Below are 19,361 nucleotides of genomic sequence, written 5' to 3'. Positions count from 1 at the left end.
GATCTGTGGGCCTGTAACCTTGTGGATCTGTGGATCTAAGGGCCTGTAGCCTTTTGGGTCTGTAGATCTATGAACCTATAGCCTTGTGAATCAGTGGATCTGTGAATTTATGGGCCTGTAGCCTTGTGGATCTATGGATCTATGGGCATGTAGCCTTGTGGATCTGTGGATCTGTGGATTTATGGGCCTATAGCTCTGCATCTACATCTATCCATTAATGTGTCTATACTTGGCTTCTCAGGGAAGACAATGATTTGGGGTACTAGAATCCTTTCTCTTTCTCATACCTGGAGACATTGTCCTCCTTTCCTTGTTGGGACAGGCACAGACCAAGCCATGTTGGGGCACAGGCTGCAGTAACCATTCTCTTCCTGAAATCTCCCTTCTTGGGGGAAGGGGTTTGGGGGCTGTGTCTATACTCTTTGGGCCGACCTGCATTCCCTTGTGACCAAGCTTCTGCTGCAGAACCACAAACTGTCACTGCATTTTGAGGTGGGGCATTCAGAGAGGTGATATATTAAACTGAGGTCATTTGTATGGGTTGTGGTCAAACAGAGCTATGGCCTCCCACAGGCAAATGGCCAAGGAGAGAGAAAGACAGGGTAACTGACCCACTGAGCCTTTGATTTCAGAGAGCTGGCTTCTGTGACAATAAGAGAATAATTTGCTGTGACAATAAGAGAATAAGTAGTCTGGTCTATGGTACTTTCTTGCAAGATCTTGAGTAGATCAAGCCCTGGGGAACTGCTGGTCCATTGGACAGGGCTACATTTAGCATCATTAAGTTGGATGGTGGGTCCTGATGCTGGGGGCTCTGTTCTGCTTTTCTCTTAAGTTCAAGGTCTAAGTGGCTAGCTACTACCCACAACCTCCTGCACCTGCAGCCTAACTCACTAGTACAACCTCCTGCACCTGCAGCCTAGCCCTTGCTAGTATGTGTAAAGCTACACATTCTTACACATACACATATCCTACTTTCTAAAATGGCTTTACTTTAAAAGTTTGCAAGCTAATTTGTGATGATGATGTACCCTTTTAATCTCAACATTCGGGAGACAGAGGCAGGTGGATCTCTAAGTTCAAGGCCAGTCTGGTCTACAGAGTGAGTCTCAGGACAGGCAGGGCTACACAGAGAAACCCTGTCTCAAAAGACTGGGCTGGAGAGTGGGTTCTGCGGTTAAGAGAAGATATTGCTTTTGCAAAGGACCTGAGGTTGGTTCCCAGCGTCTACACTGGGTGCCTCATAACTGATTGTAAATCCAGCTCCAAGAATCCAACACTTCTAGCCTCCATGGGCACATGTGCACAAACCCACACAAAGATACACATGCCCACAAAATTAAAAAATAATAAAAGTAAATCTTTAAAAGTGTGCTAGCCTTGCGGGGTGTTTTTGGATGCATATAGAGTCTAAGCATGGGGCAGCAGTTCCACACTGCTCCCCAGGGAGCCGCCATTCAGGAGTATCCGCCCCATATTTTCTCATCCATTTCCCACTTGCATGAGAGTAAGTGCCCATGGAGAGCTTTTACACAAATGGGGTCAGGCCACGCTTGACATCCAAAACTTGCTTCCTTCATTTGGAAGCAAGGCAGCGAACTACTGGGTGAGTGAGGGCACGGCTCAGGAGGGCACAAACCACTCCATCTTCGGAGGTGCTGGGGGGGGGGGGACGGCATCCTGCCTCTCCCCTAGCACCCAGCCTGAGGCCTGGCAGACAGACAGGCCACGGCATGCCTCACACCGGGGGTTGGCCACCCTTCTCTGCCAAGGGCTGGATAGTAAATACTTTGGGCTGTGAAGGATGCAGATTGTCTCAGCACTGCAATCTGAGCAGCTGCAGACACATTGTAAATCAGCGGGTGTGGCTGTGGCCCAAAGCCTGACCTCAGAGTGGGCGTGGTCCTGTCTGCTGCAAGAGGCCAACCCTGCCCTTTAACCATGGAGCCCTGAAAGCAGTGATTCTCACCCTTCCTAGTGTGTGACCCTTTAATACGGTCCCTTATGCTGTGGGGACCCCTAAGCATAAAAATTATTTTTGTTGCTACTTTATAATTGCGATTTTGTTACTGCTATGGATTGTAATATAAATATCTGGGTTTGGTTTTGTTTTTTATGACAGTCTGAGGGGACCTCTATGAAAGGGTCATTCAATCTCCCTGAAGGGGTCCTGACCCGCAGATTGAGAACTTCTGCCTTAGAGGATGCCTGTACCTCCTTCCCTCTCAATTTCCACCACGTCCCACTCTATAGGAAGGCACTGAATGACCCAATATTAACCATAGCTAGAGCGACTTGAGGGTGTTTAGAGGCTGCGACCTCCAAGCCTCTGCAGATAAAGCTGACAGGGGACACTTTGAACATCACAAGATGTGGCTTAGGACTTCTGCCCCTGAGGTTAAGAATGACTGACACTCAGGGAAAGGAGCAGTGTACTTTAGGTAGCACAATCCCTGGGAGTGACACCCAGGGATTCACAGGACTGTGACAAGGGTGTTGGGTTTCTCATGCTGGGATGAGAAGGATCTGGGCCCAGTGGCCTCAGACCCTAGCTGCCTCCAGCTAGAGGCACACAAAGAACGCTGCACACAGAGGTTCTTCCTAGCCCAGAAGACCCAGAGAGTTTGTGTGTTGAACTAAGAAAAGAAGCCAGACCTCAACGCAAGCGCTCCCTTTCTTAGTCCTGTGGCCTCGCTGCCTTCGTGCCGATGCTGCCCCTGAGTCACGAAGGACTAAGGAGGAGGGGAATCTCTACTGAGAACATGTTCACAGTTTGGCTGGCATGATGAGGGGTCCTGCTAAACCCTAGACAGCAGGGGGACAGGGCACCAACTTCTTGCCCAAGCCTCTGTGAGCCCCCCTAAAACAACTTGTAATGGCGGCTGAGCCTTCTGTAGGCCTGGGCACAGCACAGCTCTGGCATGGGAAGCTCCACAGCACTGTGGGATGTTGTGTCTCTATGCTGACAGCCGCTAATAGGAAGAAAACCGTGTGGAGGCCGGAGCTCCTTGCAGACATGCCTGGAAGGAGTTGGGCTCCACCTCATCCCTAGTCTAAACCTCACAGCCCTCCTTGGAGGTGATTCCCACACTGAATGGGACCCTCTCTCATCCCTGTGAGTCCCCCTGCTGGGTCATGACTTCCAGCTCCTTTCCCCAAGTGGTTATGCAAGTCTGCCCCGGAGAGCAGCCAAACACTAGGAGCCACCTCAGGGAAGTCACCTGTAAACATGGACCCTGGGCCAAGCCTCAGCCAGGACCCAGACTGTCTAGTAACTTAAAGCTAGCATGGTCCACCTCCCCACTGCATCCCTTGAGAACAGAGAAAATTAATTCCGGGACTCTGGGGCCTATGGACCCTTCAGAGCAGAGTTAACAATGGGAAAAGGTCCAGCAAACTCAACAGAGTACAGCAGAAGCCTCAATGGTCATATGTTTAGCAGGAGCCACACACATAGTGACGGTGCCTGCCCTCCCCACCCCAAAGGGCACTGTGATGATGGCTCACTCTCTGCCCTCCATAAGCCCTCAGGCAAGAAAGACATCATTGTGCCCATTAGCACAAGGGCATCAAAGGAATTTCTATGAAGAAGAATAAGCCCAGCCATTGAGCATCTCCCTCAATTTCCTCTATAATTAACTACCAGGGCTCTGCCCCAACCAGTGCCAGCAAATGGGGATGGTCACACGGAGTCATAGTCGGGGAAAGGAGAGGAGAGGGGGTGGGGTGATGGCCTTCTTGAAGTGTGTGTGTACATGGAGGGAGAGGGAGGCCTTCAGATGCGGTCCTAGATGTCCCAGAGGTCACCCCATCCTTTATCTGGTGAGATGTGAAGTCTGACATCACCTGAGATGTGAGAACCGTGTCCCTCCTCCCCCACTATCGGGGGGAGCTAGGATACCCCATCTTGCAGTATATCAAACCAGCCTACTGAAGGCCAGTGTATCTCTATAAAGAGTATCCCTTGGCACTGGTCAGGGACCTATAAAGGACACAACACCCTGTAAAGGTAGCAGGATGGAGGGCAGGATCTCCAAATCCTGGCTATGACTCACTCTAGGCAGGCGTGGTGGAGGTATCCTGACCCTTATGATTACACCAAGCTTGCTCTGTGAGCTCCCACATCCCCACACACACGAGCCTCAGCACACAGGCACTGGGGTCAACAGGAGGATGTATCCATGGTTATGAGAATGCTGTATGTGTCTGGCTGCTCACTAACCCCGGGGGCACCTGCCACAGAGAACACCCACAGGGAAGATTAAAAAGCTCCTTAGCCATGGGCGGGTGCCCCACTTAGAGCTATGTGGCTGATACTGATCTCTATCCCCGACTGTCCTCGCTGTCCCTTGTCTTCTCTTCACGACATGAGTCTTCACTTACACGTGGGGTTCCCACAAATCCCTTTAGCACTCCAGCCTTGGGGTGATAGGGCTCTCTGGGAATTCTGTGCATGCCTCTGGGCCTGAGCTCTGCGGAGGTACATTGAGGGTTTGTTGGGGTTACTCCAAACTCAGGGCCTTCCTGAGGCTAAGGGTAGCCAAGGTTCAGAGTCACTCACTCCCCACCCCAGTGGGGAACAGCAAGTATAAAAGATAAATGACCACATGATGCTATCTTTTCGGGTGTGTCTTCACGGAGTCTGGCACAGTCCACATGGCCTTGCCCCTGACCTGCCAGGCTCTGTCCGTGAAGTGGGTGTGTGTGTGGGGGACTTACCACAATGACCAGCAGGGCAGGGCCCACAAAGGCCCAAATGGCGCCACTCCCCAGAGACAGCCAGCAGCTGTGGAGAGAAAAGAGTTCCTTCCTTTGGTACCCTTGCCTACCCCCCACGTCGGCACCTCCACCCCAGGGGGCCTCAGCCACAGCAATGGTAGGGCTGCCGCACAGTGAGAGAATTCGTGGACTCTGGGTGCTGCCATGACACCCATGCTTCTTCCCACTCACTTCCATGGTGACCTCATGGGTCTTTTTCTTGGAGACGATTTCTCGGAATTGATGGCCTGGGTCAGCCAGCCACCTCTGAGGAGTTCAGCCAAAACCCAGAGTAGATTTCTGTTTTGTTACCACAATAGACAAAAAGCCACACCAGGGACTGCCTCTGGGTCTTTGCAGAGCAAGTCAAATGCTGGTCAGGAAGGTCCCTTTAGTGGGGCTCAGGGAACTGCTCAGCCAGCTGCCCATCTGCCCTGGACCCGCCGGTCACTACACACCCATGGAACCCTAGCATAAGAAAAGTTCCAGCACATTCCAGTAGTCACTCTAACATGCTGGGGTGTAGTGACCAGAATGTGATAGAGTCCACCTGTTCTCAGAGACAAATGGCTCCTAACTCAGGTGAGATGTCCAGCTTCCACACAGGGTTCCATGTTCTCCCAGTGCTGGAGTGGAGTCTAGAAAGGTCATCTTTTCAATCCTGGACACTAATGCTCTTAGGAAAGAGGGCAGCTCAGGCCTCCCAGCCAAGCAAGGGCTACAAGACACATTGACCTGTGCATTCCAGACTGCGTTTATTTGCATATTCTCGTATTCCTTCAGCTGGATGCTATACACTCGCTGAATACCTGAGAAAGGCCTGAAGGCCACAAACATGGGCTTCACGGGTGACCAGAGCCATGCATCTGGGAGAAGCACATTAATTTAAAAAAAATTCCCATCAGAAGGGTCTGGAATTAAAGTACTTTCTGCCAGGCCTCCTGATGACCTGAGTTAGATCCCCAGGACCCATGTAGTACAAGGAGGGAAATGACTCTTGAAGATTATTCTCTGACCTCCATGTGGGCACCATGGCATGTGTGTACATGCACATATGCATGTGCATACAAGCATATTTATACACACACACACACACAATAAATAGATGCAAAAAGAAAAAGAAACCTGGAAAAAGAAACCACGTTGTGGTTCTATTTTTGTTGGTGTTTTCTTGTTTGTTTGTTTGTTTTTGTCTTTGTTTTTATGACAGGATTCCTCTGAGTAGTCCTGGCTGTCCTGGAACTCACTTTGTAGACCAGGCTGGCTTCAAACTCAGAGATCTACCTGCCTCTGCCTTCAGAGTGCTGGGATTAAAGGCGTGCGCCGCCGCCGCCGCCGCCGCCGCGGCCACCACCACCACCTGGCTCATGTTGCGGGTTCTAAGAGCATAAGAGGATTGCTGTAGCTCTCTTTGCTCAGGCCTGGGGGAGCCAGCTGATGCCCATTCTGCACCCAGGTAAGTGTGGACATCCGAGACTGTGGGCACCTTCCAGTGCTCTGCTATACATGAGGCCCACCAATCATAAGGCATATTCAGAGCATACAGGGTCACTCACCTGTCACTTGTCCCATAACTGTCCATAGAGGATGATATGGAGATGATGCAGATAAGGAGAGGGCACCCTGTGGAGAGATGGAGATGTCACACAGCATGTTCCCTTCCCCTTCTGTCCACAGATGCATATGCCCTGGGGACAATGGCTGAGCACTGGGCACAGAGCACTGTGGGACACAAGGAAGTCACAGGCTAAGCCAGAGGACACATGTGCTCACACTCACACAGCCCCTTCTTTTGGTTCTGCTGAGGAGCCTAGGGGTCTGTCATAGTCCAGTGCTTGGGGCAAGGGGGCCCATGGGGACAAGAAGGGAAGTTTGGGATCCTCTGTTTGGGCCATGATTCCTAGGTAGGTCATATGAGAGTGGCAGAGGACATGTTGGGTATGTTAACAGGGATGTGCCCGTGTCTCTCAGTAGGCAGAGACACCTTCAATCCCAGAACTCGGGAGGAAGAAGCAGGTGGATCTCTGTGAGTATGAGGCCAGCCTGGTCTACAGAGCAAGTTCAGAGGAACCCTGTCTCAATAAATAAATAAATAGATAGATAGATAGATAGATAAATAAATAAATAACAGAAATAAAAAGTTTTCCTTTATACAAGTTGCTGTGGTCATTGTGCCTATTCACAGCAATAAAACCCTAAGTAAGACACTCCCTAAGACAGTGTGAGCTCAGAAACCACTCCACAGCCTCGGGAGGAGGAGACAGCCTAGGGCCAGATGCACTAGACTATCAAATGTACAGTGCCTGTGCTGTCAGTGTTAGAGCCCAGAACTCTAGCCAACCATTCTGCTCCACATCAATAGGGCCCAGGGGCTGGCTTCTTCCTGGCCCTCAGGCATGTGACCCATGACTGCCTCAGTGAACCATCAGTCCCCCCTTGGCCACAGCAATTGATAGAAAGACGGGCATGTGACCTGGATGAATCAATAAGATTCTAGCAGGGAATCAAAAGCAAGATTGCCCTTGAGACTGGGAAGAAAGAACTCTCTCCTTATGGGGTTGCAGAGAGGGTAGGGACATTGTTGGGACAGGTAGAGCTTATGCAGCCACCTTGGCACCACAGGGAGTTAAGGAAGGCTCAGGACCCTGCCAGTGAGGACATCAGGAAAGGCAAATTTGTGTTGTGGAGGCCCATGGATCAAGACCCGAATTTACCACCATGGACCTATACGAACCTTTAAATTCCCTTTATGCTTAAGCCAGTTTGAACTGGATTTGTTTTACAAAACCCCGTCAGACATCTGGAGAGGTAGTAGAAACGAGGTCTAAGAACAAACTAGCAAAACATCTAGACCAGCAATTCCCACAGCAGTCTGTCTCCCTGCCAAGAAAGAATTCCAGGTCAAACTGCTCTTAGAGCCAGCCAGCCCAGAGAGAGCTGACCGTTCCCTGCACTTTAAAAGTTCAGATATATATATACATACATACATATATATATTCATTCAGATGTGAGCCTCCATGAGAAGGAAGTTGTTCAGCGTTTTTTTAGCTCAGCTGTGGTGTGGGCTTTGCTCTGCAAACATGGCTGCATGTCCCCTCCCCAACACTCATGAGCTTTTGGGGTGATGCAAACATTTCCCATCTTTCAGCATTTCCATAGAATAGGGATCTGGTACCCTTTGCTTCCTCTGCAGGGGCCAAAGAGCCAAAGAAATTGGCTCTATAGTCCACCATAAGATCCCTTCAAGGTGAGTGTTCAGGAGAAAGGGTTTCTCAACCGAGGGGATGGACGCATGACTGCATACCAAATGTGACCAAACAGGGGCTGCATATCAGATATCCTGAATATTAGATATTTACATTCCGATTCATAACTATTATGAAGCCGTCATGAAAATAATTTTATGGTTGGGGGTCACCACAACATGAGGAGCTGTATTGAAGAGTTGTAGCGTTAGGAAGGCTGAGAACCTCTGTTGTAGAGGAAACTATTTCTCAGCTTCAACCAGCTGTGTGAGAGTGAGCACAGCCCAGTATCTCCACCCCACAGCTCTCTAGTGCCCCCTGCAGACGGAGAGCTTCATGCCTCCATTCTCTTTACCAGAATTGCGGTTTGGGGGGGGGTGTCTAGCTTCATCTTTTTAAAGCGTTTCCCCCATCATCCTTGCCTCTGAGGCAAGGACCAGTTTAAACCCAAATACACAGGACATCAGGGAGTCTCTGAAGGTGGAGGTCAGCATGGAAAGCAACCAGTGCTATGACCCGAGTCACCCTCAGCGTCCCCTGCAAATGCCACTGGGCATGGGTGGCTGCTTCTCTGTGGTGGTTGGTGGGAGGGAATATTGGCAATGACCCTCTGCTCCCTCCCAGAGGCGGCCACAGCCTCAAGCATCAAGACGCTGAGGTGAGTGGTGGCACAGCGTCTACCCCCAGGCTCTGGAAGGCACATCCCTTACGTCCAGCTCCCAAGATGGCAACATTGCCTCCAATACTTTGGATGGTTGAAGTGAGGGCTGGACCCAGGTCGTGACTTTATGCCATCACATAATGACTGAGGAACAGCCAGGGGGACAGCGAGAAGGCGGATATACTGCTCAGAAGACAGTGCCAATAGCCTGGGGGCTTTATCCACCTCTCCCCTCTCCCTCTCCCTCTCCTCCCTCCTCCCCCTCTCTCTCCCCTTCCTCCCTCTCCCCCTTTCCCTCTCCTCCCTCCTCCCCCTCTCCCTCCTCCCTTTTCCCCCTCTCCCTCTCCTCCCTCCTCTCCCCCTCCTCCCTCTCCCTCTCCCCCTCCTCCCTCTCCCCCTCTCCCTCTCCTCCCTCCTTCCCCTTTCTCTCCCCCTCCTCCCTTTCCCCCTCTCCCACTCCTCCCTTCTCCCCCTCTCCCTCCTCCCTTTTCCCCCTCTCCCTCTCCTCCCTCCTCCCCCTCTCTCTCCCTTCTCCCCCTCTCTCCTTCCTCAAACAGAAAAACAAGGAAAATGGACACAGACAAAAGACAACAAAGGGAAGCAGCCTGGGTTTGGGGACCAAATGACCCCAGGCATCCTTCCTGAGGACACCCCAGACCTGCTGAGCAGCCTAAGGGAGCTGCCTGAACCTCTCTGTGCCTCCATGATCTGGAATGATCTGTTTATGAAATGGTGACTGGAGCATTCACATGGGACTATTGCAAGGACCACACAAGATGCATACATTTAGCAAGGGCTAAATGTATGTAAATAAATGTATGTTAGTAAAGCCCTTGGTGTGATGCTGACCCCTGTCATAAGTAGCATCCTGGATGGCTCAGGTTCCCTATCCTTGCCCACCAATGTCTCATCCCAAACTGTCTTCCTGAAACCCCAGCAAACTTGTGCCACTCTTCTGTGGGCCATTCGGAGTCATTCTGGCCCTGTCACCATTCACATATTCTTCCTGGGTCAAGATGCCCTCCTCTTAGGAGCACGGTGCCCAGGCTAATGCCAGCCCTAGAGTTGGTCTCCTAAGATCCTCACCGGGTGACAGAAATATTTGGGGAACTACTGCTGGGGAATGCTGGCCAGAACCAACAGGAGACTTGGACATCTCCCAAGAAATTACTGAAGTTTGCCTTTCCATGTTTGCTGTTGTTTCATCTGTGGCAAGTGTGCAGTCTGCCCCGTGAAGCTGTTGGGACTTTGTTCTGAGTGGCGGGAAGGAATAGTGTGTGTTCTTTCCCAGGTCAGCACTGAATTCCCAGCATTGGCGGTGACCTCTCCCCTCTGGACTCTGGGCTCTTACCATGGCACTGTTCCATGGTGGACAGACCTTACAAACCCAAAATCAGGTTGTACTGGCTAGTTTTATGTCAACGTGACACCAGCTAGAATCATCACAGAGGAGGGAGCCTCAGTTGAGAACATGCCTCCATGGGATTTTCTTAACTAGTAATTGAAGGGGGAGGACCCGGCCAATGCTGTGCAGTGCCATCCCTGGGCTGGGTTTTATAAGAAACCAGACTGAGTAAACCATGAGGAGCAAGCCAGTAAGCAGCATCCCTCCACAGCCTCTGCTTCAGCTCCTGCCTCCAGGTCCCTGCCCTGCTTGAATTCCTGTCCTCACTGTTTCTGATGATGAACTGTTACATGGAACTGAGTGAAATAAACCCTTTCCTGCCCGAGTGGCTTTTTGGCAATGGTGTTTCGTCACCGCAACAGTAACCCCAACTAAGACAGCATTTAAACAGGACCAAAGGTAGAAAGCTGGTTATTTCCATTGCCCAGCAGACCCTGTTAATACCCCACCACCACACAGAGCCTGAGCTGGCTTCCTAAATAAAAATGCAGAGGAAGATGGACCTGGAATGGATTTCAATGAGGTCTCACCCCAGATGATGGGGATTCACAGAAGACATCAAGTTCAATAGAGAACAATAAACCTCGTGACACCTCTCGGTGCTGAGTTGGTAATTAAATTCCAGTTGGCTGCATCAAAATGTGGGCACCATGGTCCCTCATCTCCCCAGGGATACAACCTGTTCCCCTTACTTCCACAAACCCCTGTCCCCAGCTCAGGGCACAGCTGGGCTGCCAACAAACCTGTAACTGACTCCACAAAACCCCTCCCCCAAACAGTATTGGATTTCTAAAAGCCTCTATTGCTTTTAGGGAGAGATCTGAGGAGAAGAGGCTGTTTCCCGGGGTCTCAGCCTGCAGCAGGGTTTTCTGGGTCAGTTCTAGTTCCTTCTTCATTAGGAACGCCTGCAGACTGCCTGTACTTAGGCCCGAAGCCAACCTAGCCATGGCAAGATGGAGTACACAGTTCATGGGCTCCTGACGAAATTAATTAAAGGCAGGATGATGGGAAGATGGATGAAGGCTGTGGGGCATCAGAACTGCCTGGAGTTCTGTCTTCAGAGAGCTTGTGTCAGAGCTGCAGACTGAGTTCTGTGAGGACCACATATGTGGACATCGGAAGATGCCAGTCCCTGCCACATTGGGAAGCAGGATGCCCCGCCTCCTCGTTTTTCAAAGAGACTTTGCCATTGTAGGTAATGTCCCTCGGTGTTTTAATATCGGCCAATAGCTCATTTTTTTCCGACATTGGCAGATCAAGTAAATTATTCCTCCAGGTTGGATAGAATGGATTGTCACACACACACACCATCACATACCCACTCACAATCCACTCACACAACCATCACACACCTATTCACACATTCACTCATAATCCACCCACATACCATCACACATCCACCCACCCCCACGCACACACACTCTATCAACTCTGATCAGCTGCCCCTCTCTATCAGAATGACCAGTTTCCATGAAGAAATTAGTAAGCTGCAGTAGGTAGTCACCCCTGTCCATTTCTAGATCTTTCCTAACTAAAGTCAGAAGTCATAGGAAGGAGTCACCCTCCAACTTGGGCAATCAGCGGGACTGAGGGAGCAGGTCGCATTTGAACCAGCCTCACTGAAGGGATGGAGAGCAGTGGACACCCAGCCTTGTGCCATACATATACAGAAGCGACCGGCCTAAGCAGTAAAAGGCAGCATAGGAACCATGGGGACAGCAGGTACCAGCTGCATGGCCTGCAGCAGTAGGAGGTGGCTGCACACCCACATCCTCCAGTCTCTCCAGGGAACCCCAAGGAAAGTGTCAAGTATCAACGCCTCCACTTCAGCCGCAAATAAATGACATTTGCCAACTCGAAGTGCACACAGTAAACACGGTTAATCTGCTGTTTGCATAATGAGGGCTCACAAAATTAAACCCATTTCAAGGGAAGTAGAAACATGCAGCAGGCCTCTGATGCCTAGCCCACGTTTTTACGACAATTGCGAAATCTGCGGGTACCCACCCCCCCCCCCCGTGACACTGGCAGGAAGTGGATTCATCTATGCTGGCAGGGGATGGGCAAGAGTCAATACAGCCAACAAGCCAAGACCAGGCAGGACACTGCACAGGCCATGGCCCGGTGAGATGATGGATAATAAGGACTCAATTTTTGAAACTTTCAAAGTCCCCATAAACTTTCCAAGTGTGCGCAGCAGATGGAGATAAATGACCTCAAGAACATCCACAAAACCTATGTGAGAACAGGGAGGCCAGGGACATTTGGGTGGCTTACCTGCTAACTGACTGGTGACCTGAGCAAGGCTCAGCCCTCCCCATGCTTGCCAGCCCAGATCAGCAGGGGGTTTGTGGGAGGCAGACCCAAAAATCCCTAGCCCTCAACTCTGTGTTGGAAAGTTCCATTCTAAGGAAGCAGTTGACACCTGCTTGCCAGCCTCCAACCCTAGCCTGGTGTGTTTATATAAACAGATGTGACCTACTGCAGCTGACTCTCAGGGTACAGAGGAACAGTCTGCAGATTAAGGCTACTGTCCCTTCCCAGAGCCCTATGAAGAACAGCATGACACCAGTTGGGCACTGTCCTCACTCTGTTCCTGCACTCCCGTACTCTGCTAGGAAATGTCAGCCCTGGACTAGCTTCAGGACAATTCAAGTAACAGAGCAGTGAGCCGGCCGACAGGTGGACACTTGAGGATGTTCAGAGCCCTGGACGAACTCATCCAAAACTGCCAAATCCTCAGCAAGGATCCTAAGTCATATAGGATAGCGAACATGTGGCCCTCACAAAAGAAAAGTAGCTGAGAAACTGCCCGGGAGGAGCCAGTGTGATTGAAGACCCTGAAAGAGCTAAAGCCACCAGCAGAGTGTGATGGTGATGTCTCTTCAGAGTACCAGATAGCAGATGGGATTTTTTAAAAAAGGAGAAACAAGGATCAAATGGGCACTCTGGAACTGAAAAGTATAATCATTGAAATGAAAACTTCACTGAAGGAGCCAGCAGGGGCCAAGCAGCAGGAGGAAGAGTGGGGGAAGCGGGGGTGGGGGGAGGACACTCAAACACTACACAGACTGTGACACATGATGACCAGAGGAAGCAGGAGACAACAGAGTCCCCAGAGAAACGCAGACACCGTAGGACTTCCCTGAGGCGCCGGAGAGTGTCAGAGAGCAGAGCCATGCGGGTGCCTGAAGACACCATGGCCACTTCAACAGTTGATAAGAACAAGACAGAATGTCAGAGAGGGCAGGAGGGAGGCTGCGTGGACACGACTGAGTGCAAAGGCTGAAGGAAGTGGAAAATGCTGAACAACACAGGGGGAAGGCAGCCCTTCCACTCCAGGACTGACAGGATAAAGAGCAGACTTCAGGGCCCACAGTGGAGACAGAGGCAGGCAACGAGGGGCCACAAAGTGCCCCAGGGAAAAGAATCTGGGTCCAACACAACCTTGTAAGAGGAAGGTGAGACAGACAGGGCTGGATAAACAAGCGTCTGAGATAGAGTGCTCCAGATTGAGGATTAGTGACACCAAAGGCAGTGACATGCACAGACACGCACATCAGTGCAGGCACAAAGACACACACATGCACGCATACAGAAACACACACACAGACACAACCACAGACACACACCAATGCATGGACATGCATAGGAACACAGACCTCCTACACACACACACAGTACCAATAAATTACGGAATTATAAGGAACAGTAGAGTTGTGTGCCCTCCTTTCCCCCCCTCAATTGAGTTAAAAAGCAATAATATCAAATGACATTTATAGAGCTGTATTATTAGGCCCATAACAAATAGAAATGTAATAAGCTTCCAAGGCATACAGGAGAGGGAGGGTGACAAAGCTGCATTGGAGCATAGTGACAAAGCCAGATGCCAATTCAGACTAGCAGGGACAAACACAGAGGACCAGACATGGTGCGTCCAATAGATGATAGGACAAATGTTGCAGATACACATCCCATCTCTTTCTTTCTCGGCCTCTTTTAAAGAGGCAAAGTTGATAAAGTGATATTACAGCCCATGCCCCCCACCCATGTAGATGTGATATGTGTAGCAATAACCACAGAAAGAGGAATAAAGTAATAGAACCACTTAAAAGCAACGTTTCCGTGTTACACTGTAATTCAGTAAGAACATAAAATAGATTTTAATATGCTGAAATGCATACAGTAAGCACAGGGGCAACCACTAAGAAAACAACCCAGAAAATACGGTGGGAAACTCATTAAGAGAATTAAAATGCTGCTCATGAAAATACCCACTTAATTCAAAAGAAGGCAAACCAGGAACAGACCAAGTGACGTCAGTACCTCACTTCAAATGATGGGGAGAGAAAATAGAGGGAAGATCTGGGCCAAAACAGAGAACTCAAATGTCACCTTGAGCTCGCTAAGCCTGACACTGATAGAACATACCATCCAAGAGTAGAAAGCACACATTCATAAGCCATGAGACCGACCTTGATATGTTCGAAAGTAGAATCACACTGACCATTCCCATCTTCACCAACGTCACCCCCACAGTCTGATTCCCCAATCCCATCCATCTCCACCTGGCTGCATCCCATCTCCACAAGACCCATCCCATCTCCACCTGACCCCATCCTATCTCCCCCCAACTCTAACCCACATCCCCCTCCTCTGCCTCATGGCCAACAAGACCCACTCCATCACATCTGTCCCACCTCTACCTGCCCCTCCATCTCCGTCCAGAGTTATCTTAACTGGTTCTATCCCTGCCATCTGCCCCACGCCTCCTACATACCCCAGCCTATCCCATAGTAGTAGAGATGCTTGCTGTCCTCCGACCCGAAGACCTTTATCACCATGCTGTAGAGATGCAGTCCCTCCACCAGCATCCAAGCAAAGGCACTCAGGAAGAAGTAGTGCAGGAGGATGGCCAGCACCTGGCACGGGACCTATGAGCCAAGCAAAGATGCGGGGTGAGGCCATGTCAGTGGCCACGCTGAGGTTTTTCTTCCCAGTGTCGATTTCCTGTACACCTCTGGTCACATGACCTCATTTTCATCCTGCTCCATTTCTCAGTCCAAAGTTCTTCCACAACCTCTGGCTCTGCCACTCTCTGCTCATGCTCACTCTTTGCACGGTGACTCAAGAAAGGACTCCACCAAAGCCCCCCTCCCTGGCATCTCCTGAAGAGACACCTGGGTGTGTAGGAGCAGCTGCAGGGGTGAGGAGCAGCACCTACTCACCGTGCCGGGCTCCACACGGAAGCTGATGAGCAGCAGAACCTGGGCCACCAGGACAGCGAAGGACAGGTTGGCATGGATGTGGTAACGCTGGTTCCGAATGGTGCTTACAGAACTGAAGACAGAGAGGTGAGTGTGAGTGGCGGAGCTCAGACTTGACATCCTATTCCCAGTCTGGTCCCCTACCTACTCCTCTTCGAGACACCATGACTATCTCTATAGACCCCACTCCTCCATGCCGTCGCTCCCTGCTTGGACCCTATTACTTTCGGCTAGCACCCCAGCTGCTCTCACAGACCCAACCACCCTGCACTCCCTGAGCCCTTCCTGAAATTCCAGGGGCTTTTCTAACTCCCCTGCACCCTCTTCTGTTTCCCACCCTCCCCCCTGGGGGTGGGGTGGGGACACTAATCTGAATTCTGAATTCGAACCGGCAGAATATACACCCTGTGACATCATGTACATCATTGAGGACAGCAGGGAGAGGAGGAACCACTTGGATCCTGGAGGATGGGTGCGGGACTAGCCATCTTTTCATAGTCACTCCTGGCAGGGCTCTGCCTGTAGGCTAAGATGGCAGCCAGCAGGGAGAGCTTCCTAGCCTCCCACACCAAGATGCTCACCTCTGCACTGTCTTCTTGTGCATAGCAGGCTGTGCAAGAAAGCATTTATTTATTCTTTGGCTTCCTTGGTTATTGATGGGCCCTATCCAAAGGCATGCATGAATTGGCCTCATAACCAGACAGCATAGCTTGCTGAGGAGGAAAGAGTCAAGGATGCACGCCTGTGCTAAACTCTTGCCTGGCTCAGGTCCCCCCAGAACTCCTCAAGTGTCGGTGACCCCACTCCGCAGGCCCTGCTATTTCTTTATATCTTCCCTGTTCCCCAGATTTCGAAAGTGAATGTCACTGTCACTAAAGAGCAGTCATATAGTCACATCTGTACCCCACCTAGCAAGGCTGCGATACACCCCCAGGCTCTTCAAAGCCAGAGAGGGGTATGACAAGAGCAGCTGGATGCATAGGCATTTCCAGTAAGTTGCCAAACGTCCTGGGGACACAAGGAGAGGGTGACTCACGACAGTACTGCGAAGGTGACCAGCGTGGCAGCCAGGCAGAGAACTGACAGAGAGCAGCCAACATAACTGATGGACGACAGCGCCACCTGGTGTCCATGTGTGAGCTGCAGGAATAGAACAAGGTGTGTGTGTGGGGGGGGGCGGTGACAGGCCTTCCTCAATTGACCCCATTCTGTGGCTGGGAGGGTGTCACGTGTTGCCAGGGTGCTGACCCTGTGATGCTGACCACCAAGGCCTGCCTCCTGCCCCAGCCACAGGCAGAGGGATATGCCGCACTGGACTTCAGGGTTGACATTTCCCATGCTGCAAGTGGCTTCCTGACTTAGGCGGCCTGATCCCTTCTACTACAACACCACCCCCCCCCCAGGCTCAAGCCTGTTCATCCATGTCTGAATGGGTGACCTAGGGTGGCCAGAGACATACTTCCTCTGGCTATGAAATGCAGAAAATAACAGTGATGGACTGGAAGTGGGGGAGGGTCAGTGGATTCATAGACATAAAGGACTCAAGTTAGGTTATTCTCACTCAGAGGCCAGTACCCTCTCTGGTCCTCAGTTTAAGAGCATCACTAGCTCCCAAATTGGCAGTCATCATATGCTTGTCTTCATTGGCAGGCCACACCAGCCCTTGGGACCCTTCTCTTGAGGGAACACCCATGTGGCCACCTAGACTGACATCTGTTGTGGTAGGCCATCTTTCGTGAGCCCAGCAGCCTGTACTTGACTGTCCCATCCGTGCCCTAGCATCCGGTACCCACCCATGTTCTGTTGAGGCTGGTTCCTTCCCATCTGTGGCTCTCAGGGATGGTGTCCCAGCTCAGATGTGCCCTAGCATCCGGTACCCACCCATGTTCTGTTGAGGCTGGTTCCTTCCCATCTGTGGCTCTCAGGGAGGGTGTCCCAGCTCAGATGGATGCCAAGATCCCCCCAAGCAGCTCTCCGGCCCTGGACAGAGCCCAGTACAGCCAGACCTTGAGAGACACTATGGTTCCCTGGGCAGCTCTAGCTTGGCAACTGTCCCTCACCTTAATCAGCGATAGCATTTGCTGACCACAGGCAGGAGCCTTGCTAGGGATGAGCCCAGGCTGTCAGCATTCTGTGCCCCATGGAGACGGATACACAGTGCAGGTCCAGGTGGGCATGAGCCACCCAGCTGCTGTGGCAGGATGGAGAGTCCCTGAGCCCTCATGGGGTTAATCAGACAAGGAGTCCAACCCCCTCCAGCTCAAGTCACCCCATGAAAGTCAACCGCAGGGTCCAGGGCTCCAACATTTCCCTCTAAGAGGCAGAGTCTCTTTGTCTCCCATCAGCCACTTGGCTTACCAGGAAAACAAGGTATATCTGCCCTTCACCGTGAACAAAATTCAGGACTTTCATCAAAAGCCAGGGGGCTCCCCAGGGCTGATGAAGTGACAAAGATGTCTCTGGGAACTAACTACCTTCCTGGCTATAGGGCAGAACCCAGGACATGGAGTGGCCACTCGCCCAAGAGGCCCCTATAGCCCACAGGAGGAAAAAACTATTGGGCTCTTTCCCCGTCGTCTGTACAGGCTGTCAGAGACTAAGATCAGCCTGCAGTGCAAAGCCAGGCAAGGACAGAGGGAGAGAACCCATGGACCAAAAACCCAGGGCCGAGTCCTTCATGAACACCAGCCACCAGGAGATGAGGACCCTCTCATGGACGGACAGGTCCTGACCCTAAAGTGCTGGGGCAAGAAGTGCAGGCAAGGGTCCCCAAGCTCATCTCAGAGACAGCCAGGCAGCTTGAGATAGTGGGATAGGTTTTAGCATTGAACTTCATGGGCTTCAAGTCCACCAGGAGGGCAGCCCACAGCTCCCAAAGGGTCGGGGGTAAAAGGGGTGTATGACATCTCATCCTGGTCTGAAATGGCTGGAGAAAAATACCACCACTGAAGCATGCCCCCACGGAGGTCAGAGTCCTGGAGGGACACAGCAGTGGATCTCATGAATGTGGCTGGTCTGTACCCACCAATTGCCAAGATACACGGATTCATTTGTAAGAAGGGAGCAATCTTCACCCTTTGTTCGGAGAACAAAGAGGTGCTTGCTGCAGGCTCAGAAGGCATGTCGGTGATGATGGAAAAGCCTGCGTGTGTGCAGGACCCAGGAGACAGGAGAGAGGAGAGGGTGTTGGTTTGCTCTCTGCCCGGTGTGTATAATCTCTACAGAATCCACAAAGAATTCCTCCACTTCCTTATGCCTCTCCCATCTGGTCCTTGGACTCCTGTGGGGCTCCCTGTCCATAAGGAGGCCAGAACCTACGCTTCAGCACACTTCAACCTTGTAGTCAGAGCTGCTTTCTCAGCCCTTTGTTTCATTTGGGGCCCTCTAGGATGAAGACTTCCCTCTGCCCCATCTGCCCTGTCCCTGTATCTCCAGCCAGCAAGCCCACCCCTGTCCCTTGGAGAAAGAACCCCATTCTGATGGCAGCCTCCTTCTGAAATAGGATCCCACAGGAGGCAGACAGCCCCTCCCCACAGAGAGCTCCTGAGTGCCTCCCCCCCTCCCTGCACTTCAGAGCAGCTGATTCTTAATGAAGGTTCTAGAATAATATCTGCAACATCCGTGTTTCTATTTCAACAGTGGTACCCTGGGTCTGGCTAGAGGAGCTGATGTCAGAGAGTCAGAAAGGGGACCCCAGAGTAAGGAACTAGGGTGGGGCTCCCCAGAGGTTCTCTAGCAGCCTTGTTACATGTCTCCCTCATCTCTTCTGTCCCAGATGCCCTGCTCTCTCTTCTCCTCCCTCTCCCTCCTAGGAGCAGTTTGCACAGTTACCTTACTTCCTAGGCTCGCTTCCATGGCCCAGGTGGCCCAGGAGCATCCTCAGATCCAAAAAGGGAAAGATGCCTGGCAAAGAGCAGCCAAAGGGGAGGCTGCCACGGGGTGAGAATGAGACAATGGGAGACAGGATGGTGGGCAAAAACCAATTTCAAGGGGGATGCAAGGGGAGGGGAGGGGGCAGGACGGGG

The 19,361-nt window shown here is 51.5% G+C and overlaps 1 protein-coding gene across 1 annotated transcript in view; it reads right to left on the bottom strand.

Annotated features, from left to right (window-relative positions):
- Positions 1 to 19,361, bottom strand: part of Adgrd1 (adhesion G protein-coupled receptor D1) — a 109,849-nt gene that overhangs the window by 8,378 nt on the left and 82,110 nt on the right. The window contains exons 17-21 of the mRNA XM_051205021.1: positions 16,373 to 16,476; positions 15,298 to 15,409; positions 14,850 to 15,003; positions 6,315 to 6,381; positions 4,720 to 4,786 (exon numbers count right to left, since the gene is read on the bottom strand). Of these exons, the coding sequence (XP_051060978.1) occupies positions 4,720 to 4,786; positions 6,315 to 6,381; positions 14,850 to 15,003; positions 15,298 to 15,409; positions 16,373 to 16,476 (504 nt within the window). The remainder of the gene's footprint in view (positions 1 to 4,719; positions 4,787 to 6,314; positions 6,382 to 14,849; positions 15,004 to 15,297; positions 15,410 to 16,372; positions 16,477 to 19,361) is intronic.

The sequence above is a fragment of the Phodopus roborovskii genome, unplaced genomic scaffold, assembly GCF_943737965.1.
Source record: "Phodopus roborovskii unplaced genomic scaffold, PHOROB, whole genome shotgun sequence".
In the NCBI taxonomy this organism is placed as follows: domain Eukaryota; kingdom Metazoa; phylum Chordata; class Mammalia; order Rodentia; family Cricetidae; genus Phodopus; species Phodopus roborovskii.
The sequence above is the reverse complement of the archived record's forward strand: the minus strand, read 5'-3'. Positions and strand labels throughout refer to the sequence as shown.